Source organism: Podarcis cretensis (assembly GCF_951804945.1).
Source record: "Podarcis cretensis genome assembly, chromosome: 3".
Taxonomy (NCBI): domain Eukaryota; kingdom Metazoa; phylum Chordata; class Lepidosauria; order Squamata; family Lacertidae; genus Podarcis; species Podarcis cretensis.
Genome location: NC_137172.1, coordinates 90,311,166 through 90,323,866, shown reverse-complemented (window position 1 = coordinate 90,323,866; position 12,701 = coordinate 90,311,166). Strand labels below are relative to the sequence as shown.

The window sequence follows — 12,701 nt, the reverse complement described above, 5'->3', positions numbered from 1 at the left end:
GGAATAGCAATTGTTTACTATGGCACAACAAGCAGAGGATCGGTCTGCAAACAACACACCTGAAACCTTAAAGAAGAGAAAGCAACTGGCAGGGGGGTGGGAGTGCTAAGCCAAGAACAGGTTAAGAAAAGAAAAGAGTTAGTGTGCACTACCCACCTATAACATGTTGAGGTGGCAGGGAACCATCTCTGGTTACAGCTCTGGTTACAGAATGGAACAAGTCTAAGAAGTGCAGATACAGTGGTACCTTGGGTTACATACGCTTCAGGTTATATACACTTCAGGTTACACACTCCGCTAACCCAGAAATAGTGCTTCAGGTTAAGAACTTTGCTTCAGGATAAGAACAGAAATCGTGCTCCGGCGGCACAGCAGCAGCGGGAGGCCCCATTAGCTAAAGTGGTGCTTCAGGTTAAGAACAGTTTCAGGTTAAGTACAGACCTCCAGAACGAATTAAGTACTTAACCCGAGGTACCACTGTACTAGATAGATCATGTTAGATATCTATTCTCGCTCTGGATCTTTATGATTGAACTTGGATCATAAGTACTATCTCAACAGGTGCCTATTTGGTCAATGTAACAGGCACTCAGGTAAGATACAACTGGCTGTAGTAGATATGGCAGGTGGTAACAGATGATGTAATCATTACAAGTTGATTCAGTAAAAACACCAAGACCTCACAGTGCAACCTGTGTGTCCTATTTGACAGTACCACATTCTCCAGAAATCAGGGGAAATTTGGTAGGTTGGTAGGTAAGAAAATAATTTTAAAAATCCATCAAGCTCTTAAGATTTTCATTTTCTAAAATGTAAACAGGGCCATGGCCTATAGACCAATTAGATTTAGAATTGTTATTTTGTTTTAGTTATCCTGGCCAAAGCCTGCAGGATGGATAAGCATGATTCCTACTCCAGTGTGGAATATGCTGGCTGTAATTCCCTCCCTCATTAATCAGTCTCGATGTTCAGATTTTGTGGTGGTATACCAGTGGTCTAGAATTTTCTCCATATGTTCAGCTGGGTTGGTGCCTACTGAAAAATCACTGGCCCATTTAACAGAATCAGAGAAAAAGATGCCAAGTGACTGGGAGATGCTTAACAAAACATTGGCTGCTTGACAACACCACATTGTCTGCTTGCTGCTTCCTGAGGAAGAAATTGAGAATAAATGAAACTCTCTACAAATTAGTTCTTCAGGGGGACTGGGGTGCCTCTGCCAGGTAAGAAAAAGAAAGTGCACATAAATTGATTCCTGCTCACAATCTATCCCTTGTGATTCCTCTCTGCAGTCTTTCCTTGCATGGAGAGATAACACATCTGGAATTCAAACATATTTTGACAAAGAGAGAGAGAGAGAGAGAGAGAGAGAGAGAGAGATATGATGGGGTGGGGAAGCAAGATTTGGGAGTATTGCCATGTGGCTTCACGAGTGTCAAACCTGGTACATGAGTTTAATGTTGCCCCCCTCCCCCAGCCTATAAAGAAATCTGGTTAGGATGTATTGTCAATGTGTTAATCCTTATTGGTGCAGTAGGAATGTGGCTTTGAGACTCCTGCAGAGCAGGTTGTGAAGCCAGAACCAGGCTGTGAAAGCCTTTTGCTTACATGCACACTGTTGTTTCACCAGAATATAAGCTTTGGACTAGAAAATGATGAGGAGAAGGCAAATGGCTTTTTATTATGGACTGAAAGCTGGCAACAGATATTTTTCCTTGCTGATAAGTCAGTGGAAAATCACATCGGCCATAGAATGTTCTGAACAATGTCCTTCCAATGGGGGATGGGGAAATTTGGCAATTTTGGATTCTCAACCCCACTACCCTACCAGTTCTCCATCTTTCTGCATCAGTTTGTGAACTTTCCCCTCATGAATATCTATCAACACTTCATTGCATTCCCCCCCCTGTAATGTAGACATTTTATAATGCAGTCTTGACCAATATAATGCATTTTTCTTTGTTATTTTATTCATATATACATTTTTGTGCACTCTCTCCTAGTATATGCAGTCTTGTATATGTTAATAAAACACGGCAATATCTAGTTGAGTTAGCAAAAATAAAAATCTAAACTATCCTTCTGAAATCTCTGTAATTTAGGCCACAGCCACCATATATGAAAGAATTACTTCTCTCACACTTGTTTTTATTGTGCTCTCAATCAAACTAATTTGTATTCAACCTAGAACAATGCATACTAGTGCTTCAACTGAGGATAAAAATAAATACATAAATAAAAAATAAACTAACCTCATATTTGCCCAGCACACCCATTGCCTGTGTGAGGAGTGGGAGTGGGGATAACAGAGAAGCTGCCATTGTATGCTGCTAATTGAGCTAAGAAAGGAGAAGAACAGCTAGGAAGCTGAGTGTCGAGGAAACAACTTTCAGCTCATTGATATGCCTCACCCATGTAAGGATAAAATAACCACAGGCAGGACAGAAGTGGTGGTTCCAAATTCATAGCGAGAGAGAGAGAGAGAGACGCTTGAGGAAAGTGAAAGTAACAAGAGGGAAGGACCACAGAGGCAGCCGCTGTATGGGCTTTGAAGCACTGAGAACTAGGAAGTTAAGAAGCATGTGCAAGAGGGTGAGGGGCCACTGGCAGAAATGACCAGTAAGGCTGGAAGTTAGAGATGCATGCCTACTGGCTGAACTCTATTAAGAAAGTGGGAGTTTGGGTGATGGTACAGAAAGAGGAGACTTAGAAGCTGGGCAGGGAAAGGAGCAGAAGGGAGAGAACATTATGCAACAAAGCTTTAGTTGGCCTGGACTTCCTCAGGGAGAGGAAACAAAGAAAGGCAGGAGTTTGAAGGCTCTCTAGTGTTCATTACACCCATGGCAGGCCACAGACTAAAGAAGGAGAGCCACATGATAGACAAGAGGTCCAATGATGAGAAAGAACTTTCACAACATTTCCCTCAAAAATGATGAGAAAAAATTCCAGCAGGAGAATCTGAAGAGTTCACTAGCTCTGGTGTTGTGAGAGGTTGGGTTTCTGAGGACTTGTAGGGCACACAGCAGAAGAAGCCTCACATCAGTCCATGTTTATGTTTTGCCCTGGAAACATACTTCAGTCCACCAGAATGTGCCACATTGCTGAATAGGTATGACTGTTTTAACAGAGATAGTAACTTGGACTAAACCACCAAGAGAGTAGAATTTTTCTCTTCTATTATTTATGACCAATTTGATGTATGGGATGCTGCAGTTTGAGAAGAGGGTAAAGTTTCAAGGCTCCCATCTGATTTTCCTCTTATTTTCCCTGTTATTCTGTCATCTATTAGATTTCTATGTGCATTTTATGCAATTTCTTTTTCCATTTATCGCACAGTTTGCTATAGAATAAAATATCATCACTATAACTAATAAATCAGAAAAACACTATTTTGGATGTCACAGAAAATGTGTTCCAATGTTAGTCTTAAGAGCCTATGGATCCTTTTGCTTCAGTTAGATGGGTGAAATAAATCCATAGTACTGAGTAAGATAAAGGCACCTTGAGGCATTACTATTCAACAACTCACCAGCACCAAGTCTTCAAAAACAGCTCTTGCTACAAAAATGAACTACATGAGATAAATTTCAAAGAGCTGTGCAATTTCTCAGGGATTTCTGGGAGTCACATGGCTGAAACGGAACACCATTTTTTAAAAAAAACATTTGCAGCATATATATGTAATATGTCAGATGCAAGCAGTGCAGGCTAGGAAACAGGAACTTGGTAACTGGTGTTTTTAGCACTAAGTGATTTCAGTGGAATAATGAAGAAAAGTATTGTGACCTTGCTACAATGACAAAAGAGCTTCCATCACATATATACTCAGTCTAAGCAATAATCCCACCCCACAGTGGCTCACACTAGAGAGAGGTAAATGGTAGGCTGGGCACTCAGTCTGGCACAGTATTTCAGCATTTCAGTCACTTAGTCTCATACAAACCAAGGCAAAAGGTTCTTCAGCTCTGTACTCCACAACAGAGATAAGTGGAAAACTCTACCAAAGCCTTTGGTGAGGGAGAATGAAAGAGCCCTTTGCTTGTATTTCAGCCTGTGGAAGTCAGAATGGAGGCAGTACCACTGACCTTGCTTATTTCAAAAATTTAACTCTTACTAAAAAGAAGGAATTTGAATTATGGTGCTGGAGGAGACTCTTGAGAGTCCCATGGACTGCAAGAAGATCAGACCTATCCATTCTGAAGGAAATCAGCCTTGAGTGCTCACTGGAAGGACAGATCCTGAAGCTGAGACTCCAATACTTTGGCCACCTCATGAGAAGAGAAGACTCCCTGGAAAAGACCCTGATGTTGGGAAAGATTGAGGGCACAAGGAGAAGGGGACGACAGAGGACGAGATGGTTGGATAGTGTTCTTGAAGCTACTAGCATGAGTCTGACCAAACTGCGGGAGGCAGTGGAAGACAGGAGTGCCTGGCGTGCTCTGGTCCATGGGGTCACGAAGAGTTGGACACGACTAAACGACTAAACAGCAACAAAAAGAAGGATGCCAACTAGAGGTGAGACATCCTAATCTGTGGCTATTTCCAAGCATGATTATCCCTTGTTTCTATTGGCCACATGACCAGCCACTTTGCTTTTGCAAAGTCCTAGCATGGACTGAAACCTTGATACTTATGTGACAGAAAAAAAGGGTGTCATCTCAGTGCTGGCTAAGGATGACCTATTAGAGAAGGAGTAAAGATTACACAATCTCAGTCAATGTGCCTTCTTTCAAAAAACAACAGGAATCTGTACCAACTGAAGGGATTCTCCTTCCACCCCACTCCCATAAGTAAACAGCACTATTAGTGACTGAGCATAGTTCAGTCATTATGTCACATAAGCAGCAGTACTACAGACTGATACATGAGCAAAGGCCTCTTTAAGTCTCTCCCACCAGCATGCCAAACAGAGGCTTTGGTAGTTCTCCCCATAGCTCTGTATAGGAGCAGGGAGTTGAGAGCCTGGTCGTGTTCTGTCCTACTTTTGGCAAGAAATGATGGTCAAGAAGGATGGGTCATCACAGGGAGTTAACATAAGCACTCTTCGAGGATTTTACCCATGTGTAAAATCAACAAGCAAGTATGGAGGTGCTAAACTCTTTCATCCCTATTGCCCTCCACAAGATGGAGGAAAACTGGCTCTCCCCCATCAACTGCTCTCTTGACTTGGTCATCTTATCTCCTTTTGGTTTTGTTTCACCTAGTCAGGATTTTCTCTCAGCAATTTCTTACTATCCTTTTTTCAGTGAGGATATTAATAAACATAGCAAAGTCAGCCTGTGTCATATAGTGTTTTGTCACAGGATGATGTAGTAGCTTGCTTTGGTGACCACTCCTCTATTTTCCAGATGAAAGTACCACATCCCTTTAATCTGCTCTCATACTTCAGCTATGGCATTGCCTTAATCCATCACATTGACAGTACAAGTGAACACCATGCACTTCACATACATACAAGATGCCATAAATTGTTTTAAAAGGCATTAGACAAATGGTTCTTACTGCTGCAAAAATAACACCACTGCACTGGTTCACCATTGTCCCCTTTATAGGAAACACAGGTGGGCAGACTGATCTCAGTGGCATCGATCTTCTTCCTTCCAGTCAGGTTTTAGTATCCCTACAGAGCATAAAGACAATGGGCCATGTATATCCTTGATGAATGATTCCAGTACAATGGTTCAGCTATAATCCTACAACCCTCTTTTAGAAGCAAGACTAGTTGAACAGCCTGTCTTACTTTGAGTAAATGTAAAAAGGATTTGGTTGCTGGAAAACAATTTTTATTTTCATATCTGTTGACAAAATTTTACATTTATGTAAGTGTACAGGAGAAAGGCAAGGAGAGCAATTCCAAAATATTTCCTCTCCCACCCCACCCCATGGAAGGAACCTATGCATGCAAAATGAATAAACTGAGCATTATCTCATCCCTTTCTCAGCAGAGTGCACTACTGGACTCCCCCAACATCACATTCTGTTTTATGTCTTATGTATTATAAATAGCAGATGACAGCAGATAAATCTTGCTAGCTGAGGACCACCACTGTTACAATCACAAAGCTGGACTGTGCCAAAAGGCATTAAGCACAGCCCCTCACTGCAAGACAACACGCCGCACTCTGTTGCTCAATCCAGAGAATTGTTTCAATTTGTATGCCACATCAAATGTTTCCCACAAAATATGTGTAAGTTTTGTGCTCTTGGCGATGCTATGTGTACCAGATGCACTCCACAGCTAATATGTGCTCAGTGAAGAGTGCTGCCCCATTTGCACATTGGGTTTCCAACACTGGGATATGAACCCTGATGGATCAGCAAAACTTGCCTAAACCACTTTTAAAGCTATATAAGGCAGCAGTTATCACCACATCTATGGCAGCAAATTTCATAAGTTAATGATGCTCTGTGTGAAGAGCTTTCTTTTATCTGCCCTGAATTTATTGCCAATCAATTTTATTGAGAGACCTTGAGTTCTTCTGTTATGAGAAAGGAAGAATATTGTTGCCTTCGCTCCCAATCACTCAGCGGGGTGATATCATTTCAGGTGAGGTCCTATCCTTCTCCTGTTGAAAAGTATGAATATACTTCCCTATGCCAACAAGAAATGCCTTACATAACACAATCAATGGCTGCTTTTGCCCTCAAGGCAGAAACATCATATTGGTGGCTGCTTATTATTGATTAAGTGACCAAGACACCCCATTTCCCTTCAGTCAGGTTGCCTGGCTAACAGTGAAAATGACCATTATTGGTCCCCAGGCCCAGGACCTTATATTGTGAACTCTTGAATTTAAGATCTGTTACTTTAGTTCGTAAGGTCAAGCTGTTAATCCTGCGTGGCTTCCTAGTTGGCTTCCTCATTATTAATGCTCTTAGCAGTGTCATTCTCAGATTTATTCTCTTTATCACATTCTTCCACCCCTCTCTAAGGTCACCAAAGAAAATACTGAACAAAACCAAGCCTACAAAGAATCCCTAAGAAGAGATTGAAAGGTTGCCTTTTATCACAACCTTTCACCTTCCATTAGTTCATTACTGATTTTATGGTGTATGCAGTGGTAGCAAATATGAGCAATGCAATTCATTCTAGTGTTTAAGCATGTGATCTTATACTCAATTACTTAGAAGGAAACAACATTGAACTCAAAGGGACTTACTTCTCAGGAGACATGTATAGGATTGCACTATAAATGCCAGATTTGGGAGAAGGCTTTTGCCTTGATATTTATTTGCATTTATAATTATGATTGAATTGCACATCTAGGAAAGTCAAATACCCAACAAAGGATATATCTGACAAAAAGAAAACAATTAAATGCTCTTTGTCCATAACAGTTATTTTTAAAGTGATTATAGTGCACAATGATGTTCTGCTACAAGAAAAACAACAGCATTATTAGGTGAAAAGCCAACCAAAAGCATCATAAATGGCATACTCCAAATAAAGCTGAACCCTGTGTGTGTTTCTATTTCTATATTGAAAAAAATGCTCTGAGGGGAGGGTGTTCTTATGTCTCTCTCCCCCCTCTGGCCCAGCTTTCTCGGGAATGATGACCCAGTGGGGATTTTATTGATCTTCTAACTATGTCACAGTCCATTTAAAACAAAATGGTATATGTTTTTGACAGAGGAATATGACATATTACTGTAGAAGGAGAATGGATAGACTTGAGTGATGGTAAGAAAACAACAACAAAAAGCCTCTCGGCACACACGAAGAAAACAAATCTAAGATATGATGCTGTAAATGGAAGTGAATTAGGCTTTTTATGGCAAGATCTAGCTGTAGAAGAAAACAGAGATTGTAAGCACAGGGAGAAGTAAGTCCCATTCATGCAAGTAATTTCCCCCTGTTCTTGTCTTCGTTTTTTTTTGTTTTTTTTTTGTAGATTCTCACCAGGATACTGTTCCCAAGAGAGGAGAAAGATAAATCACGTAAGCATCATTTGGTGATGCATTAAGGAAGAAGTAAAAAGGTAAAGGTAAAGGATCCCTGACAGTTAAGTCCAGTTGCAGATGACACTGGGGTTGTGGCGCTCATCTCACTTTACTGGCCGAGGGAGCCAACGTTTGTCCGCAGACAGTTTTTCCAGGTCATGTGGCCAGCATGACTAAGCTGCTTCTGGCAAAACCAGAGCAGCGCACGGAAACGCCATTTGCCTTCCTGCTGGGGCGGTACCTATTTATCTACTTGCACTATGACGTGCTTTCAAACTGCTACACCCTCTCCCCATCCACAACCACACTAGACCTGCTTCGCATCATTTTTGACTGTTTTAACCTGGCTGGAGTATCTCCTTCTTGGTTGTAAAATAGGGGTGTGAGAGCTTGTGTAGAAATTTACCTACTATACATTGGTAAAATCCAAATTAATTGGTCCACTCACCCCACTCACCAATGAAATGTGCCCCCCATCCCTGTCTCCAGAAAGTTGCCCAGAAGTGAATGTGGCCACCACACTGAAAACAAGTTCTCTACTCCTGAAGTACAAGAATGAAAAAGTGTTTTGTTTCCTGTCCTCTTGGAAGGCACTAAGGGAATCTAGTTTTTTAGTACATGCACATACAACAGGTCACCATAGCACACTCCTCCCCCCTCCACCAAAAGCGAAAATGAAATGCTTACTGTGTACTAACCAAATGGAGATCCACACAGGTAGAATTGTGTTTGCATGCGTTAACGAGGCAGTCATCAATATCTTGGTCACATTTTTGTCCTGCATACCCAGGGTTGCACAAGCAGTAGAAGCCGTCAACAACTGCAGTGTGTGAAGTGGGGGGGGGGGGGAGAAGCAGGTCAATCACATTTTGTACAAAGTTATATTGTAACTGGAACTGCAAAACACTTAAATAAAGATAGCACATAAATCCTAGAAATGTAGTCCTATTTTCTCCAGAAATATAAAGGGCAATGGAAATGGAAAGAGAGAACAAGCAAGGGGCGGGAGGAGGGAATTGAAACAGTATTGTGTAATTGTCACTGAAATGAAAAGAAGGTATGTCATACACAGGCAGGAAATGTAACCATAGGGAAACTGGATTTCTGATATAGGAGAGAATGACATCAGCAGCCATTCATGACAATTAAGTAACCCACCTAATTTGAGAAGAGGGTACACTCTTGTGCTACGCCTCATCTCCAGCATTAGGGCCATCAGGTGTAAAAGCAATTTAGCTCCACACCAGTTATGTTCCCAAATGCTCTCCACTTTACCCACCCCCCTTATGAATTAACTGCTCTTATCCATTCGTACGAAGGAAACTGGGTGTGATTCCCATCCCAAACTATCTTGACTGGATAAATAAAAAGAATAAAAAAATTGTCCAGTAGCACCTTAGAGACCAACTACGTTTGTTCTGGGTATAAGCTTTCATGTGCATGCACACTTCTTCAGATACATTGAAACAGAAGTCACCAGACCCTTATATATAGTGGGAGGGTGGGGTGGGGTTTTTCTCAGAAGGGTAGTAGGAGATGGGTGATTGGCTCAATGGGTATGATAAACCTGTTGACGAATGTTAACGACTGTCATCAGCATACTATCCCTTGCTTTTCCCTGTAGGACTAATTGTAGTCGTTAGCAGTCATCAACAGGTTTACCATACTCACTGAGTCAATCACCTATCTCCTACTACCCTTCTGATAAAAACCCCACCCTTTTTATTTTATTTTTTATTTTGACTGTGTCAGACCAACACAGCTACCTACCTGAATCTAGTATCTTGACTGGGACATCACATAGTAGAGTTCATCTATTGTGATGTTCTGAAACCAACACAGTAGCCAATTCCTACATGGCCCCACCTGATTTAACAACAGGGCAGATTTCAACACAGTGCTAATATAAAGCTAACACAAACTGCTTTACAGCACATGATGTTCAGTTGCTGGATGTTTTCCTAGATGGCAGGTGTCCGTCTTTCCCTTCCAGGTAGTCCCCCCACACAAACCAAAAATCCCTCCCCCGAGGTGCATTTCTTCTATTGGGGAAAAGAAAAAACTTGTGCCCTTGATATTTTGCATCTGTTATTTTTAAAAGAAATAGACAGGGAAAGAAACATTTATTATCTGGAGGTGCCATTTTCACACTGTGCCACTTTATTTAAAAGAAACTGCTCAAGAGCTGAGGTTTGACAGCCTTGATCAGCTACTCTCATGAGTTTCCATGTTTCATTCTTGCCCCCTCCCAAGCTAACAATCAGTCCTTCCTCTTTTTCATCATTAGTGATGTAAAGAGAGAAGTATCTTTGGAGAGTTACATCTATACAAGGGACCCAGTGACAGCAATGATTGCAGTTCTTACAGGCATAGATTTATTATAGCCTCACACAGGTCCCTGGGTTCTTCATTATCTCTAAGATTTACCATGTAATCTAGGCTGTCACTCAGTCTCAGCACATGTAACTGCTATTACTCTCATTAAATGCTTGGAGCCCTTTGTTCCAATACTATTTTTTTTTCCAAGATGCTTGGATTTTTCTTAATTCACAGTTTTAAGATGGAGCTAAAGCAAAGCACTTCACCTCCTTTTTAACTTGTCTATGAAATCTCAATAGTTATTTACTTCCACGGATACTCAGATCTGAACCTGAAGGGTAAGCTTTCAAGTAATTTTTTTTAAAAAAAATATTTGCTGAATATCCGCATCTATGGAAATTTAAACTTCTTTCCTTTTTTGCACAGATAGTAACCATAGTTATTCTTATCCTCCATGAATTTGTTTAATTTGTAAACCACTTAGAGGTTTTCTTACATTCAAGCAGTATATACATTTTGTTAGATGAATAAATAATCTGCTTTTGAGGAAGGGCTCAATGGTTGAGCAGCTGTCTTGCACGCAAAGACCCCAGGTCCCATCCCCAGCATGCCCAGGTAGGGCTGGAAGAGAACCTTGGAGAGCTACTGCCAGTCAGTCTAGACCCAGGGCAGTCAACCTTTTTATAGCTACCGCCCACTAATGCATCTTTCTTGATGGTAAAATTTCCTTACTGCCCACCAGTGCTCAATGGAAGGAGAATTCAGCTTGTGCCGTAGAACCCCCTACTACCCACCTAGAATCCTGAAACACCCACTAGTGGGCCGTAGGGACCAGGTTGACAACCCCTGGTGTAGACAATAGGGAGCTAAATGGACCACAAGTCTGATGCAGTATACGGCAGTTTCCTATGTTGCTGGTTAAATAAAATGGTTCAATATATATAACTTGAAAACGGACCATGTCAGACAAATATCCACCTGGACAGACAGAAAGGGGAAATCAAAGTGATCAAGTAACTGGAGCAACTCTCTCATGAGGGAAGGTTGCAAGATTAGAGGCATTATATGTTAGAAAAAAAGTAAGAAGGTGTTACTGAGCCCAACACTGGGAGAAAATCAGTATGCTTGGTGAAGGTGAGCATCCCAGAGAGAAGTGGAATAGAAGGAAATCTTTAGGCAAGAAGCTCTAACCACTGGGCTATGGCCTTCCTTCTTTGATACTGAGTAACTTGAATACTCTTCACATCTATTGCGAAATTACAAAAGAAAATCTCTAAACCTATAACCATAAGACCATTAGCAGTTGTGGCTCTGCTACAATGTTGGTATGATATCATACTACTAGCAAAGCCTCTTCACCCCCAAATTAAGACACATTCAGCCATTGAGGCTGTACCCAAACCAATTCAACAGATGGTGGGACTTCACCACCATCAAAGGCAAAGCCTTTATCAGGCAAGGAGGACAACAATTCTTTCATCCAAACAAGAGATGCAGTTGGGGAATTTAGATTGGTGCCTGTGAATTGCTTTCTGGGCCTAGTTCACTGACAACCCCAGTCTGTACCATGTCATAAATGGGCAGATGACTCAGCCATGAGCTTAACCATTACAAATGTTTCTGTGCTTCTCTTTACTCTTTTCCCACAGAATTCACAACAGAATTGGCACTCCATCTAAAGTATTTAAAACCCATAGGGGAAGAGAAACAATGGCCAAGTTACTGACCAAGGGCAGATTTATGGGGCACTGTACTAAAATGCCCAGGGAATGTAAAGTATGGATACCTTTGAATCTATGGTTAGAGTTTACAGAACAGTGACTGATGCTTCTGACAACATTATTGCTTATAATATAATTTATTATATACGGCCTAGGACCCTCGTACCTACGGGACCGCCTCTCCTGGTATGCCCCACAGAGGAACTTACGGTCTTCAAATAAAAACATCTTGAAGGTCCCAGGCCACAGAGAGGTTAGGCTGGCCTCAACTAGAGCCAGGGCTTTTTCGGCTGCGGCTCCAACCTGGTGGAACGCTCTGTCACAAGAGACAAGGGCCCTGCAGGACTTGACATCTTTCCACAGGGCCTGCAAGACAGAGCTGTTCCACCAGGCCTTTGGTCAGGGCGCAGCCTGACTCCCTCCTTTGGCAATCTTTACAAAACTTTAGTTTATGGTTGCCATCAATTTTGATTTTAATTAATTTTTATAATGTTTTTATAATGTTGCACTGTTTTAGTGTTGTTAGCCGCCCTGAGCCTGGCTTCGGCTGGGGAGGGAGGGATATAAATAAAATTATTATTATTATTATTATTATTATTATTATTATTATTATTATTAGGGATGAAGGTATTGGAAGATTCTGAGGACATACAGACATGCTGTTCCACTGTCTACCTCTGGCTCAACATTTTAGTCCACTGTCTACCTCTGGCTCAACAA

General features: G+C 41.4%; 1 protein-coding gene across 4 annotated transcripts in view; it reads right to left on the bottom strand.

The window, feature by feature from the left end:
- Positions 1–12,701, bottom strand: part of EYS (eyes shut homolog) — a 490,906-nt gene that overhangs the window by 435,881 nt on the left and 42,324 nt on the right. For all 4 annotated transcript variants that reach the window (XM_079970286.1, XM_079970287.1, XM_079970288.1 and 1 more), the window contains one exon: positions 8,640–8,761. In XM_079970286.1, coding sequence (XP_079826412.1) covers positions 8,640–8,761 — 122 coding nt within the window. The remainder of the gene's footprint in view (positions 1–8,639; positions 8,762–12,701) is intronic.